This window comes from Chaetomium fimeti (genome assembly GCF_033439085.1).
Source record: "Chaetomium fimeti strain CBS 168.71 chromosome Unknown B0H64scaffold_3, whole genome shotgun sequence".
NCBI classification, from domain to species: domain Eukaryota; kingdom Fungi; phylum Ascomycota; class Sordariomycetes; order Sordariales; family Chaetomiaceae; genus Chaetomium; species Chaetomium fimeti.
The window spans coordinates 3708431-3723285 of NW_026944331.1; the positions used below are offsets into that span (position 1 = coordinate 3708431).

Consider the following 14855-nt stretch of genomic DNA (forward strand, 5'->3'; position numbering starts at 1 on the left):
CGTGGGGCGCAGCAAGGATGTCTGCTTAGTCATGGCAACACCCGATAACGATAAGCCCAGACGCCCAACGACGTCACTCTTTCAAAAAGTGAACACCAGCAAAACATCGCTCGTCAAAGCGGCGATCACGCAACCAGAACACCAAGCCATTGAGCCCGCCCCAACCACCGCAGCATCGCCCAACATGTCGCCCACGCCAGACGACACCGACTCGGCCCTAGGAATAGGGTACCAGCTCAAAGCATGGGGGAGTAAGTCATCCCTCCCGGCCCAAACCCACCACACCACAACCCCCGCCTCCCCCTTCCAAACCAACCACCACCCAACCACCAAACCACCCCCCCAGCTAACCACCCCCCAACTAACCTCCACACAGCATCCGCCATCCCCCCCATGACGCTCACCACCCTAATCATCGCCCTTCACGCCCGCCCCTTCCAGCCCCTCCCCATGCTCTTCCCGCCCCTCCTCATCTTCAGCAGCTACCTCACGCTCGCCGGTTTCAAGACCGACGGGGCCGGGATGACGGCGGCGTGGTCGGGGGTGTACACGCTGCTGGCGGCGCGACGGCGGCCCGCGTCGCTGCGCACCCGGTTCTCGACGCGCGGGGTGGTGCGCGGGGTTGCGATGGGGTTGGGGGCGGTGAATGCCGGGGCGGGGTTTTATACGTATGCGATGGGGGATCGGAAGAGGGAGGAGGAGGAGAGGAGGGAGGTTAATCGGTGGGGGGTGTATAGGGATTGATTGAAGGTTTTGGGGAAAAAGGAGGGGGGGGGGGTTGGTGGTGTGGATGGGTATGGGGCAAGGCGTGCATGGGGGGGATCGAGTTTTGGATGGAAAAGTAAAAGGAGGTGTTGAAAGATGCAGGTTTGTGGGGGCCAACTGCCTACAACCAAAGACATCATATCACATATGTGGCTTGCGTATTAACAGTGTATTCGTCAAGAGGAGCCGGTCCTCGACATTACTATGACCTTGCAAATCTCATAGAAAGCGATAAACAAGTACACTGACAGAGTGTATTATAACGCTATTGTGGGATAGGGGGTTATTTAATCCTACCCAGTTTGACAAAAGAAAACAATAAAAAACAAAAGCCAGCCATTGAACGCCAGGAGACGGCTCAGCACTTGATAGTCTCCGCTCCAACCCCATAGTTATGTCCCATCTTCCAAGTATGATGCTGAATGTTCCAAACGGCCAAACCCAAACCAAAAATGCTGCCAAAGACCCAATGCTTCCAGTTTCTCGGCGCCGGTCTACTCTATGTTGAGGAATTATTTGCGCTTCCCCCAAGGCCAAGTAGTGAATGAGCAACAAAATGAAAAATAGTCGTCTGTTTTTTTTGGCCGGGAAAGCAAAACGCACGAGTGCGAAGCGAATTGCCCGCAAGGTTCGTGGCCCGCTCAGACTTCACTTGCGTGGCCGCACTTCAGTCCCACGCGTGATGGTGTCCCCTGCCAGGTCCGTGTGTGAGACGAACCAGATCATGAGAATGAAGAAGGCAAAGATGACAGCCCGGGTAAAGCGGGAAACGCGGAAAGAAGGCTTCGGGTCTCGAAAAAGATTCGAGCCGTCGATCAGCTCGAAGCCCGTGATATAATCGATATCAACCTCTCGCGCTTTCGGCTCGGCGTACGCCTTGTACTCGGTGATGATGTTGCTTAGATTCCAGCCGGAGAGCTTCCGGACAACGCCAATCACGCAACCGGTGCGGTGCTAGACCAAGTCAGTGGCCTGGCCGAGCCGTGACAGGAATCCTGACGCTTACCTTCCCATGGTTACAATGGATCAGCAACGGGTGATTCCGGCGGTCCAACACCACGCGGAGAATCGACTGCATGGTGGCGGTAGGAATCGCCTCCTTCTTCGTGCCCTTCATGTCGAATATGACATGCTTGATGCCATTTCTATGAAGGAAGGCATCGTAACCTTGGGGGAAGTCCTTCTTCACCAGTGTACTGCGAGCGAGAACTGTCAGCACGGATCGAAAGTCGGATGATGTGCAACTTACACAATGGTCCTGAGCTTGAGTCCTTCGATAAAGGCATAATCCTCGGATTGCGGGAAGCTGCTCCGATAGACGCCGGGCACCACAATGCCAAAGTTGGCCGGGCGGCTCTCGGCGGGGAGGTTCCTTTCAAGTTCGCGCACCGAGTAGTCGGGTTTGTGAGCTGCAGTTGGCGGATGGAACGCATCCCGGAGCTCGGAACCACTTCGCCCTGTGGATTCCAGCTCTAAATCGTCGACCTCCTGTTGTACATATGTGGGACGAACCATTGGAGATGGCTCCAGGCTGCTGCAGCATGTTGCCACGGTCGAGCTCGAACCTTGCCTGTCCCGTGCCTCGGATGCTGTCTCCTCGTGGCGGGCCATGCGGTTCTCTTGAGGCTCCCCCGCTTGTCTTCCGGTTCGTTTCGACACCAACTTATCGCCCGTAGACATCCTAATTGAAGAAGGGGTTGAACGGCGGTCGGTGGTGAAAGTGGATGGTCGGTTGAGCGCTGGTTCAGAGGCAGCCTGCTCAATGAGATTTTCGGATCGGCCGGGTTGATGGCCGTGAAGCAAGCGACTTAAACTGAACCCGCGACCAAAAGGTGCCTCGATGGTGAGTCGCCGTGGGGGGTTGAGCGCGAGAAGGTGATGTTAGGATCCGTCACGGATCCTAGGTGAGGACCGCCCTTGATTATACCGCCATGGCGCAAGTCGAATCAAGTGTGCTGGTTTTAGATAGGTGTGCGCACGGTGGGTGTTTGGAAACTGTGTGTGTCGGATGTCTCCGACGTTGTCGAAGCAAAGCAAAGGGGGTTTCTCGGACGCTGAGTTACGGAGAGAAGGACGAGTTGGTTGTGCTAATTGAAGTGAGCGAAGAGAGAAAAGGATGGACGTTGACCGTTCCGGGTGAAAGGTGGAAAGGTCGGAAGTTGAAGAGGAGCTGCTTTTTGTTGGCAGACGAGAGCCGTCCATGCATGGGTTCTTCGGTGGGGGTTCTGGGCCAGTCCAGGGCTTTGATCGCTGAGCACGGGGGTTCGACGCGCTAAAACTAACGGGGCAAGCCACGGCGTGGGAGAAACGGGCGACCGTGCCCGCAGCCTTCACGCGACCTTTCCTTTGCTACCATTCCTTTCCGAGACACCTCCTGCAGATCGGCCGCAAACCAGGCAATCGGGCAGTACCTAAATGCCTACACAGCACCTACCATAGCGCGCCGGGGGGGGGTTGCAAAATGATCACTGTGACTGTCCTGGGGCTCCAAAATGATCCGGACCTATGACTGATCTCTGACGGACGTCATTTGAAAATGGTTTCCGGCCGAAAATGGCCAGAGAGCCCAGAGACGATTTTCTTCCAAGACAATTTCGACACTAGAAAACCAACTCGCAGCTAAATCCATTTTACAAACCTTTTTTTCAATCAAAAAATTCAAATATTAATTTTCTAGTATTTATTTATTTATTTAACTTATTTACTTATTGAATTTTACGAATTTTACAATTTACACTTTACGAATTTACACTTTACAAATTTACACTTTACGAATTTACACTTTACGAATTTACACTTTACGAATTTACACTCTACGAATTTTCACTTTACAAATTTACAGTTTACGAATTTATGATTGTGAGACTTACGAAAAAATAGAGCACCTTCGAGGACTCGAATACAGAGCCTTTTGAAAGTGAACTCCAGATTAAACAGCTACACTCAATACTTCTTAAGATAAAAATAGCAATATTTGCCACCTATATTTGCCACCCTCTCTCTATTTTTAATTATTTAATTTATAGCTTAGTTTTCTTTAAATAATCTTAGTTAAAAAAAAACTTTTTTAACTTTATGTCACGGATTAGGCCCAACGCGGTCTTGGCCTGCGGGATGCGGGACGTCCCGGCCAATCATTTAAGGGTCCAACGGCCAATCGTTGCGACAAGTGAAAGCGCTCCCGACGCTCCCTCTCGAGGAAGGGAGCACGGGGAGCACTCGCCGCACTCACTGCTCACGACGCTCCCATCGCTCCTCGGGAGCATAGGGAGCAGAGGGATCAACACGTTAGATAGCAGTATATAGTCACTCGTTCTGGAGAGCTCTGGGAGTTCTCCAGTTAGCAATCACAACTACAGTTCGCTACAAGCTCGAGAGCCTACTGTTGAGACAAGTCTTTGTTGTGCACCCTTTGGCTGCACCGAACCTAAGCACCCTTGAGAGAATACCTTCGACCGATACTGAACCCTAACAGGACGGGTCCAGAGACAGGTTCGTCACACTTTAGTTCTTTTTATATCTTATAATAGAAAGTAATCTTAGAATATTAAAATATCTATATATTAAAAGTTATTATTTATTTATTATAGTTTTATTACTTTAAAACTATAATATAATAAAAGAAACTTTACTAAAAGTTTATTTTTTTAATATAGGATAGTTTTAAAACTTTAAAATTATATTAATTTTTAAAAATAAGTTTATATAAAAGTAACTTTTATTATATTTTAATAATAGTAATTATTTTCTATTTTCAAAATTATTTTAAAGACTGAAAATTATTTCTTATCTAAAATTATTTTTCGAGTTTTTATTATTTTTATTACAGGCGAGTCGTGGTATTCGTTTTTCATTTTCATGTTCATTTTCAGACGAAAAAATCATTTTGGCACCAAAAAACGTTGGTGGTGATCATTTTGCAACCCCCCCCCGGCGCGCTATGGTAGGTAGTTACGTGGGATGAGTGACAGTTTTTGCCACTGGCATCCATTCAACGACGCTGATGCGTCTTTCGGTCGCACAAATTCCACCTGCACTTTACGGAATTGAGGACCTGCAGCCGGGCACGCTCAAAAACCCAACAACTGGAAATCAGCCACGCTAATCCTAATTTAGATGAGGCGGTTCCAGAGTTGCGGCGAAAGGATCCTGCAGGTGTGTTGCTGGGATGCTGACTGCCTCACACCTTTGGACAAATAAAGCGCTCTGTTCCTCGTGCCCAGTCATATCGGTCGAGTTCATGTTGGTCTGACTCAATGCTGGGTCAAAGCCGCCATGAGACCAAACATGGGCTGTTGACATTGCATTAGCCGTGGGCGTCCTCGTCTTTGAGTCGTCTCGCTTCCATTCGAGACACTGCAGTGGCTGCACCGTTGAATCTCACCTTGCTTCCATTTGATCCCCCGCATCGTGTGCCGTGCAAATCTCTTGGCATCAAATTCCGCTAGCATGTGCTGGGGGCCATTCCCCACAAACATTGCTTCACTTGGGTCGACTGGCAACGGAAGGCTCAACGTGGCCAGCAAGCCTTCTTACACGATACAGTCATCAGGGGGCTTCAAGAGGAGTGCCACAAAATGCAGATCTCATGTCGTTGACGGGGGCAACAAGCTGTCCGGGAATGTTCACAGCAGAGAATAATGCAACCCTCGATCTTTCATTCGCCGAACCTGCCTGATGGACGGTCTGTTTCAAGTGTCAGTGCAACAATGAACACGTCGAGACCACTGAGCTGCAGCCAAGGCGCTTTGTGCAGCACATAATTCGTAGTTTAAATGTCGGACATCGCTGGTTTCCTTTAATCCGACCCCGAGTTCTCCCAACAATGGATGGAAGGGCTTGGACGAAGTTGTTTGTTGTGTCAGCACAATGCACGGAACGACGTCATCCCCGACATTTAGATTTGCAATCCCCGACAGGTTACGGGCCTGCTCCATCGAAAAAGAAAATAACTAACCACTGCACTGACGGGGCGAACGAGACCCGTTCGCCATTATCCGAGGGCACTCCTGATCGAAGTGATTTGCGGCCCCCAGCGTCAGAACCCAAGTGCATCAGCAATGCTCGTCAATTTCTCCACAACGCAATCCGATTCTGGTCGCATTGGACCCATGCACCCCAGACTGAGACCCCACAATGGATGGCAACTCATCCCGCGTCCGGCCAAAATAGGATCTTGGCGATTGGTGCACGGGCCAGCTCCATCCCGCGCTCCCACGCGACACAAAACCGAGAGAGTTGTGCCAGGGCCGAAAGAGGCTACCGAGGCACGCGAGCTGCGCTTCGGGTGCCAGCTTCTTGCTTCAATGTTTCTTTTTCCAACACCGACTTGCCCAACTCGCCTTTCGCCTTTTTTTATTACTATATAGGTACCGAAGCACCGAGGTTGGTATGCCCGGCCCAGCCATGCTCGCCCGAGCCATCCTTGTCAACCGAGGCGGTTCCTCGCCACAAGATGAACAACTGAGGGATTTCGGGGTTTGAACCAAGAATTCCATTGAGAAAACGGCACTATCATCATATATGCAATGCAATATCAGTCAATACTTCCAAAAAAATATCAAGACAGACACACACAAGCACCATACCTATGTACCTCAATCCAGATGCCCCACCACCCCCATCTTCAAGCTCCCCACAACCCTCAGCCCAGCCTCCCCTGGACATACGGATGCCCGGCGCTCAACCCACCATCCACGGCCCAGGCCTGGCCATTGACATAGCTGCTCTCGTCGCTGCCCAGGAACAGCGCCACGCGGGCGATCTCGTCGGCGTGGCCGCCGCGCTTGAGCGGGTTGAGCTGGCCGATCTTGCCCTCGGTGCCGCGCGCCCGCGCCGCGTCGAACACGACCGCCGTCATGCCCGTCTCGATGAGCCCCGGGCACAGCGCGTTGATCCGCACCCCCGTGCCGGCGAGCTGGTACGACACCGTCTGCGCCATCGAGACGACCGCCGCCTTGGATGCCGAGTACGGCGTGCTGCCCGCGTTGGACCGCAGCCCCGCCACCGACGCCGTCGCGATGATGCTGCCGGACGCGGCGGGCTTGGCGGTTGAGGTCTGCTGCATGGCGGGCGCGGCGTGTTTCGCGGCGAGGAAGACGCTGAGACATACGGTTAGTAAGGCGGGCGGGTCCGGGCGGGAGTGGGGGGCACGAACCTGAGGGAGTTCACACGCATGACGTCCATGAAATCGTCGGCGTCGATGTCGCTGAACAGCGCGTGGGGTCCGACGGTGCCGGCGTTGGCGAAGAAGACGTCGAGCCGGCCGTACCGCTCGATGGCGTCGTCGATCACACCCTTCACCGCCTTCTCGTCGGCGGCGTCGAACTGACGGGTGTGCACTTCAACCTGGGGCCACAGGCCGTTCATCTCGCGCTTGTGCGCCTCGAGGTTGCTGTCATCGTAGTCGCAAATGTACACCGCCTTGGCGCCGTGCTCGGCGAATTGATGGGCGGAGGCCCGGCCGATGCCCAGGATGGAGTTCGCGCCTGAGCCCTGGTGAGTTTCCAGATTCCCAGATGCAATCCGGTGAATATCTCAGGCGGCGATACATACCAGTGATGATGACCACCTTGTCGGCAACCCGCGGCCCGGCTGGTGCGACCTTGAAGACGGCCGGGATGGAGCTCCCGGTGAGCTGGTCGCCAATGGCTTGAACACGCCGCTTCGCTGCGTCAGACATTATTCTCGGGTCACCTCATGCACAATACAATGTAAGAAATTTCAGTTCTAGAAAGTGGTACAAGTCGAGCTCCATGCACCTTCCTCCTTAAACAATCCGGACCGGGGACAGGATAGGCAGCCGGCGCGGGGAAATTAGGTGGGCCGAGGTCGACCGCCTCGGGCACCTCGGCCGGAATTGGGTGCGAGTGCATCCTGGGTGCATCTCCCGTCGTTCCTGCCGCTGCCAACCACCGCCCCTCTTCTGGTATTTTTCACAGGCGAACAACATATCAATCTCAAATTTAGAGTTCCCGAATTGAAATTGAGCATGTCATTTTTTACCCTTCAAAGCCGACCGCTCCCACTTAGGAAATTGGTCTTGTGACCACGGCAAGACCGCCGAGGACGGAGATCTCCGCTACTCTGAAACCACCGACAACCCGTACCAGGCAACGGTCCCAGACCGTCGAGATCTCTTCAGGTACAGGAATCTGGAACATAGATCATCGATGGGATGAGACAGCTGTTGGAACGCGCGAGGGCGACGAGACAGTACACCGCCATCCGTGCGGGATGTCGCCATGGCGGCTGCATCGCCGGCTTCAATTGCCGGGACTCGACAAGACTGGTTGGCTCTTGAGTGTCTGACGCAGGGTCCAGTTGGACAATCCCAAGCCGCTTCCTGTGCCTTAAACGCTGTCTCGGAACGATCCAGATCCATCTCACCGTCCAGTTCACCGGTGCCGTTCGGGGCTCGGCGAATGTCACCGACACGTTTTTGGGGGTCAAGTGGCGGTCAACATTCCGGTCGTCTTCGATGAGCAGTTCCATCAACTTCTGGAAATGGGGTTGATCTTCATGAGTTCGACAGTTCTAACCATGGGTTGTCTCGGAATGTTAGGGGTGGGGGTTGGCAGGTTGAACTGAGCACCGCAGCTGGAGCCAAAGCCCGAATACTCGGAGACCTGCTTTTCCTCGAACCGTATTTGGAACCTGGAGCACAAACGTCCTGGAAAGAGCGCCAAACCCCAACCCGCACATTCGAGCACGAGACCGAACATCCACGTCTCCTCACCCCGAAATAACCCGCACGCCGGACCTCTGGCTGTCTCCGACATCGTCTACTGATATCAAGAGCAGGCTGGGACGGGTTTGCAATCACCTCACTGGAGCTACGACATGTAACATACCCCGGAGACCGAACCCAGTCTCTTGCTCGCTTATCTGCTGATGATGAAGGGTTATCGACACCTTCGGAAACCGTCTCCATGGAGATCGCCGGGAAGCACTCCCGGTCTTCACGAGCGTTCTCTTTATCAGTCACCGATCGGCCGCAGTATTTAACCCTTGATGGCAAAGTTCCTTGCGACAGCCCGTTGGAGTCTTGGTATGAACCATCTCCTCGTAAAAGTATGGCCTGTGTCCCTGCCCGCGTCATGTTCATCCGTCTGCATTGCGTGAACCTCTTCGATTCCGATCCGACCCCACCATTAAGATTCCGAGACTCACTCGAGGAATCTTGTAAATATTCTCGCGCTCCATGACGGCTGAGGACCACAGAACCTGTCACACACCGTGGCTATTGGCTTGGCAACCGGCCTCGTTCGGGCGTTTCCCGCGGAACGTCAAAGCAAGCCGCCTCGTGTCGCGCCATGTGTGAACAAAAGTGGCTGGTTTCAAGGCTAGAAACGTACCGGCTCACATCCTGGCTGATTACGCTTCGAAAACAATGCCTCCATTTGCGTCCAGTGGTGCTCATCGCATAGGCGGTCAAGTCGTCTTCAAGTTGCACCTTGGGCCGTAAAGAAACAGTCCTGGGGGCTTCACTCACAAGCGTCGGGCCGGCTAACACATACTAAACGCCTCCATACATAACCATCCCCACGTACCTCACAACGGAACACCTTTCCTCCGCTTCTCCAGCCCCAGCTTTACCGCCTCCCGTCACTCGAGCGCCACACGCGGGTAGAAACACGAAATATGTATCAGGCCGTTGAAAACCCCGCCAGGCTGACGGCTGAGCTTCGAGAATCCCGATCTCAGCTCCCACATGGCACATCACGCAACAAACAAGGCCTTTGCTTGATACCCTAGAGCACATTCACCAAGGCTGAGAGCACATCACTCCATGTGCGTATTTTCGACTGTACGCTACCAAGCCGGGACATGCGATGCAATGCAATGCAATGCGACGAGTGAATAGATCCAAAGTCCGGTGGAACTGATGTGACTGGCTCCCCGGCGCTTCACAGGGCAAGCATGGGAACAAACGCCCAGCTCAGCTTTTCGTTGGCGGACGCAAGCGGCTGTTAGAGGCAGGCCACCGCGTCCAATACCTTCCCTGGAGGCCGTCTAGACTCTAGAGCGAGGACTTGCCAGGTCGGCGGCAATAATGTTGGAAAGGATCTGTCTTCCGCATGGAGTCCGAGTCTCGAGACTTGCAGTGTTTGGCCCCGGGAGTCCTCTCGAACCTGTCCTTCGCACAACAATGACCACCAATCTCCCCTCGATGAGATGGAGATCGCGCTTGAGATGCAACACCCGATAGTACAAGCCCACGCACAATCTCACTAGCACGTTACACCTCGGGCCTTGGTCAGCATCGTCGCCAGCGTTGGTGCAATACATGTACGGTGCTTCTCTGGCGTCAACAAAGGCTGTTCCCCCCATCAATAGTTGCCGTCCGTTGTGAACGAGGCGGGCTACTCCGTGGGGAAGTCGGAGTTCCCCTGCCTTAGGTCCAATCATCGCCCTCTTTCCGTTATCTGGCACTCTTGAAATTGAACCGAACGGGCTACCCAACAAATCGCAGCGTATTGGGTCAACCCGTTCTGCCCGCGGGCCGTAGCTACGGGAAATGCTTCATCCCGAGATCAACTGCTGCTGCAGCACAGCTGACGAATCCGATCAGCATGCAGGTGGATCAACCCCCCGTATGAGATGCTTAGCAGATGCACGAAACGCAGCCGCGCTTGCCTCCCCGAGATCTTCAGCCTTGGCTGACCGACGGCGACGCACGCATGGCGTTCTGCTGCCCTACCCACTTCCACTGTCGACTGGCAGCCCCCACCTCTCCTTTCCTTTCCTACCACACAAACGGCAGTGAGATAGAGGGGTGATGTGGGTGTACACAGCTCTGTATCACTTACCGGCCCCCATCCCGCCCGCGGCCGCCCTCGTACGGGGATCACGCTATTCTCGTTGCGCCGCGGGGAGGTGCAGCGGGAGGTGTAACGTGCGTATCTTGCTCTTGCAAGCAAGGATGGATTTGGTGAGAGGCAGCCCACCCCCCAATCCATCCATCCATGCATCCATCCATCCGTGTTGTGTGCCAGTTGTACCGTACGCTGCTGACGTCTGCACATGTACACTCGTCCGTCAGCCATGGCCGACTCGTTTCGCCCAATCCACACACACACAGAGAGAGGTACACTGTACGGTACCGCGTATCACCCCTTGCCGTGGTGTGTTGGTTCTGGCCGCGGCCTTTCTGTTTCCCGTGTTCCGTCCCCTCCCACCCGGGCAGTGACGCTGTGCCTTGTTCGTACATGTTGCCCTGGTGCTGCCGTGTTGCTTGGAGGGGGGACTTTTCTGCTTGTCTTCGGCTCGAGGGCTGTGACGCGGTAACCCTGTTGGAGAGACATCTCGCCAGCGTGCTGACCCGGTGTTGCGCTGGGGTATATAATCTCGCAGTTCGCTCTCGCGCCCGTGTTCCCCTGATGGGGTGCGCTCCCGACCTCTCGGATCTCAGATCTCGTCTCTCGTTCCCTGTGAGATCTGCTGCATCTTGACGACTTTGTCCCGTCCGGTCCTAGGTTGGCCATCAGGCCCCCGGTACCAGTTGATTCCTCTTCTTTGGACTTTGTGGTTGTTTCTAGTTGTCCGCTGCGTCCGTTTGTTGCTCGCTTTCCGGTTGTCTGCGCAGCGCGGTTGTCGGTATCGACCCCTCGCGGTTTAGGCAAAACTGGGAGACTATGTCACAACCTGCCCCTCGTTATATCTGCCGCCTTCACACTCTTTGCTCGCCTATCTAGCGGATAGCATTCAGCTCAGATACCGTCGATATACGACAAACATGAAGAACCTTATCAAAAATGCCGAGACCGCCAGCAGCGCCTGCGAGTGCTACGTTAACACGGCCGAAATAATGCAAGGGAGATGGCAGGAGGATCCCAGCGAATGTTTGCGTAACTGCAAGGTGCAGTTTCTACGGACCATGGCGAATGGATGGCAGGAGAACGAGGGATGGGTTGAGGGGTGCGGGAGTCTCGAACAAGGCGTTCCGGTGCAAGCGTTCTGGTCGCTGTATTGGTGCGATTCCACCTTCTGTGGCGTGGGCATAAACCAGGAGGGAGGACTCGGCCAAGATCGTGAGTACGGCATAATGGGTCTGTGGTATCTCGCGCTAAGTAATGTATAGCGACTGTCGACCTCATCATCAACACTTGCCAAAAGTGAGGCTCTTGATATTGCCTTTGGAGGGCTGTTCAAGGCTGACTAGTCTTGCTAGCATCGGCTTCTACCACATTATCGACCCCGGGCCGCCACCTCCAAACTTCAGATGCAGTACGGAAGCAGACGCGCCAAACCTTTGTTCGGCCACCACGGCTGAGACGCCGCCCAAGGTGACACAGGGGCGGCAACCGGATGCAGAACCGCCAATCCCAACGAACACGGCCTCTCGAACGGTCATGAACACGCAAGCGGTGGCCACGCCGGACGTAGGAGCCTCACAACCCGCACCCGCAACCCCTGCTGCAACTCATGGTTCAGCACCGCCACCCGAAGCGTCGACAACATCTGGGAGCAGCCTCACAGGGCAGGGCAAGGCTGCAATTGCAATCTGTTCTGTCCTCGCCCTCATCTTACTGATAGCGTTTGCCCTGGTTTGCCTCCGGCGCCGGAAACGCCGCAAAGCCTCCTTCCACCGCGCCCTGCGGTCGCGGCGCGGGCTCCTCCCCGACGGTGCCCCGGCCGGCTCACCCACCCCCTTAATCTCCCCCACCAGCTCAGCCAGCGGCACCCGCGCCGTCCTCACCCCTCCTCTCCGCCTCCGCGACCGCAAATTCCTCCCCTCCATCCTCCGACCAGGCAGCCGCTCCCAATCACCTCCCTTAACGCCGCTCACCCCGGCCTACAGCCCGCAGCCCGGCGCCGGTGCGGGCGGCATCTTCCCCCCCTCCCCGATCTGCTCCCCAACCACCAGCAAACTGGTCCCACGCCACGAGCGCCGCGCCGGCCACACAGCAACAACATCCTCAGCACCGCGCACCTTCACCAGCTACCCCCCACCCCTCTCCTTCACCACAGCAACCACACCCAGAAACCCCCCCAACGCAACCCACCTCCCCGAACCGCCCTTCTTCACCCTCCCCACGCCCATCCCCATCCCCCTCCGCGGCTCCCCGGCCTCCACCAACCCCTGGCCGCCGCCCTACTCCCCCCCGCACGCCCCCTTCGGCGGCACCGGCGGCACCAGCGACAGCAAGACTGCATGTATCGACCGAGGCAGCGGCAGCGCAAGCAGCTGCTACACGGCGGGCACCGCCGCCTCGTCGACGACGGCGCACTCCTCGCTGCGGCACCACGAGATCCCGATCGCGATACCTTTCTACATGGGGGCGGCTGTGGGTGGGCGGGGGCGGGAGGGGGAGGGAGGGGAGAGGGGCACGCCGCCGCTGCTGCTGCCGAATCGGCCGCCGAGGCCGCATGAGGGGATGTTGGAGGTCCCGGGGCTGGTGACGCCTGCTGCGGTTGGGGATCGGGGTGGTGGTGGTGGTGGGGAGGGTGGATGTGTGGGGGGTCAGAACTGGGAGCGGGGGTACGAGAATTACAGCTACGGTCAGGGGTATGGGTACGGGTACGCGGTGGGTAGTAGTGGTAAGGGGGCCGCTGAGGGGGGGAGGGCTGGCAGTGTGGACACGCCGCCGCCGCCGCCGCCGCCGCTGAGTCCCCCGCCCACGAGGGCGTTGCCCAAGACCCCGCCGGCTAGTATGTCGACGCCGACGCCGCCGCTGGTGTTGCCGGCGAGGGGGCCGGCGAGGGGATCGCCTGCGCCGGGCTCGGTTTCACCGCCGCCGGGGTACTCGGGGGGTGATGGGAAGGGTTCACAGCCGGGGTTGTTGGGGCCGCGAGGTCGTGACCACCTGGCTCCGCCTGCGGGACCTGAGACGGGGTCGCCGTATCGTCATGAGCATGGGAGGTTGGTGGGGTATTCTCCGGCAGAACAGACTTCTGATGGGGCTAGAGGAGGACCCCGGCGGCAGCAGGACCCGAGGGAGAGCTGGGGAAGCTGGAGCGGGGCTGGGACGGTGGTTGGGAGTGGTAGCTACCATGCCAGCAGTGTGAACAACGTCAATGTCACGGCGGAGAGTGCAACGCCGGCGGGGGAGAGAGAAGGAATCAGCAGTGGTACTCGAGGGCAGCACGTTAGTCCTAGGACGAGCGTGAGCAGTGATGTGACGGCCACCGCGGATACGATGGTGACTGCGGTTTCAAGGATGTCTAGTGCGAGAGATGACAAATAAGGTAGTTTGGTGAGAGGATCTCACGTTGAAGTCGGGGCCAGAACGGGGAGGGGAGGTAAAAGGAGGTCGTGGCTACAAGGAGTTCTCTTCACGGCAAAAACAGTTAACGAAGGTATTAAATAATATTCGTATCCTGACGGTTTTGGAGGTCGAGACCTGGAGTGTCAGACCCTTTACGAAGTACATTGATGACGATGAATGAGGAGGTTGGTAATGAATAAAATAACGTTTTTTATACACAGTAGCTACCTGACCTACCTTATTAATGTAGTATACTCAATGAAAATGAAATCCTTGAATTCACCTTCTTAGATACACTACACATTAGATGAATGCAAATGACATCAGTGCAGAAACAAGCATGACTTCGGAAGTAAAACAAGATGGAAGGAATCCTTGATGCAGATGCAGGAACCTGGAAGCTGGAACCTCGCAGAAAGGCGCTGGAGCTTCCAACAGACTGGAACCGTGTGGAGGTCATCCTTGGCACTACCGCCCAATCATGTGTCGTGAAATCCGAGCATCTCCCGCTGAGGTCACCGCGGGCTCGGCCCAACTGGACCTTCTTCCAGGCAGGGAGCGGCATGAAGCGCAGTCCTGCATGACACGCTCGTGCGACGGAGAAAACGGCCTGGAGCCTCCAATGACGACGGCAACGGATGACTGTTGAGATTCCATTCCAGGTTCCATCTGGAATTCCCACCTTCTTTATATTTCCACCCATGCTCTCCGGCAGAGCAGAGCCCTAACTACCTTAACTACCTTAGTAGGTATGCCCGTGTAAAAAAGAGAAAAGAGGTGGGATGAGCAGGTGACCGAACCAACACTGTTAACAACAGCCTGAGCGCATGCTGCAGTGCCGAATTGCCCCGCTGCAGCTGCTGCCCGCACCCACCACCA

The 14855-nt window shown here is 55.6% G+C and overlaps 7 protein-coding genes across 7 annotated transcripts; 4 read left to right on the forward strand and 3 right to left on the reverse strand.

The window, feature by feature from the left end:
• Positions 1-184: 184 nt before the first annotated feature.
• On the forward strand, positions 185-744 carry B0H64DRAFT_441240 (uncharacterized protein; the record flags this gene model as incomplete). Its single annotated transcript, XM_062806553.1, has 2 exons — positions 185-251; positions 377-744. The coding sequence occupies 2 exons, from the start codon at positions 185-187 to the stop codon at positions 742-744; spliced, it is 435 nt and encodes a 144-aa protein (XP_062661320.1).
• Positions 745-1413: 669 nt separating this feature from the next.
• On the reverse strand, positions 1414-2445 carry B0H64DRAFT_373110 (tyrosine phosphatase family-domain-containing protein; the record flags this gene model as incomplete). Its single annotated transcript, XM_062802264.1, has 3 exons — positions 1414-1719; positions 1772-1961; positions 2015-2445. The coding sequence occupies 3 exons, from the start codon at positions 2443-2445 to the stop codon at positions 1414-1416; spliced, it is 927 nt and encodes a 308-aa protein (XP_062661321.1).
• A 2971-nt stretch (positions 2446-5416) lies between these two features.
• On the forward strand, positions 5417-6320 carry B0H64DRAFT_132018 (uncharacterized protein). The gene has a single exon (XM_062798137.1). It carries the CDS (start codon positions 5591-5593, stop codon positions 6230-6232), a length of 642 nt encoding a protein of 213 aa, XP_062661322.1. The 5' UTR covers positions 5417-5590; the 3' UTR covers positions 6233-6320.
• B0H64DRAFT_131983 (uncharacterized protein) lies at positions 6321-7728 on the reverse strand. Its single transcript, XM_062798136.1, has 3 exons — positions 7321-7728; positions 6923-7253; positions 6321-6866 (listed from the first exon to the last, which is right to left on the reverse strand). The coding sequence occupies exons 1-3, from the start codon at positions 7445-7447 to the stop codon at positions 6410-6412; spliced, it is 915 nt and encodes a 304-aa protein (XP_062661323.1). The 5' UTR covers positions 7448-7728; the 3' UTR covers positions 6321-6409.
• Positions 7729-7793: 65 nt separating this feature from the next.
• On the reverse strand, positions 7794-8970 carry B0H64DRAFT_373112 (uncharacterized protein; the record flags this gene model as incomplete). Its single annotated transcript, XM_062802265.1, has 6 exons — positions 7794-7919; positions 8155-8265; positions 8307-8421; positions 8504-8569; positions 8619-8845; positions 8938-8970. The coding sequence occupies 6 exons, from the start codon at positions 8968-8970 to the stop codon at positions 7794-7796; spliced, it is 678 nt and encodes a 225-aa protein (XP_062661324.1).
• A 2487-nt stretch (positions 8971-11457) lies between these two features.
• Positions 11458-11859, forward strand: B0H64DRAFT_393130 (uncharacterized protein). The gene has a single exon (XM_062803612.1). The coding sequence runs from the start codon at positions 11504-11506 to the stop codon at positions 11846-11848; it is 345 nt and encodes a 114-aa protein (XP_062661325.1). The 5' UTR covers positions 11458-11503; the 3' UTR covers positions 11849-11859.
• A 1424-nt stretch (positions 11860-13283) lies between these two features.
• On the forward strand, positions 13284-14333 carry B0H64DRAFT_393133 (uncharacterized protein). The gene has a single exon (XM_062803613.1). The coding sequence runs from the start codon at positions 13422-13424 to the stop codon at positions 13953-13955; it is 534 nt and encodes a 177-aa protein (XP_062661326.1). The 5' UTR covers positions 13284-13421; the 3' UTR covers positions 13956-14333.
• The last annotated feature ends 522 nt before the right edge of the window (positions 14334-14855 follow it).

Excerpts from the sequence above, each read along its gene's own strand:
- B0H64DRAFT_393133 (XM_062803613.1), top strand. The coding sequence starts at position 13,422 with ATGTCGACGCCGACGCCGCCGCTGGTGTTGCCGGCGAGGGGGCCGGCG.
- B0H64DRAFT_131983 (XM_062798136.1), bottom strand. The coding sequence starts at position 7,447 with ATGTCTGACGCAGCGAAGCGGCGTGTTCAAGCCATTGGCGACCAGCTC. Across the intron at positions 7,254-7,320 it reads CAAGGTGGTCATCATCACTG|GCGCGAACTCCATCCTGGGC; the intron begins GTATGTATCGCC and ends ACCAGGGCTCAG. Across the intron at positions 6,867-6,922 it reads ATGCGTGTGAACTCCCTCAG|CGTCTTCCTCGCCGCGAAAC; the intron begins GTTCGTGCCCCC and ends CGTATGTCTCAG.
- B0H64DRAFT_393130 (XM_062803612.1), top strand. The coding sequence starts at position 11,504 with ATGAAGAACCTTATCAAAAATGCCGAGACCGCCAGCAGCGCCTGCGAG.
- B0H64DRAFT_132018 (XM_062798137.1), top strand. The coding sequence starts at position 5,591 with ATGGATGGAAGGGCTTGGACGAAGTTGTTTGTTGTGTCAGCACAATGC.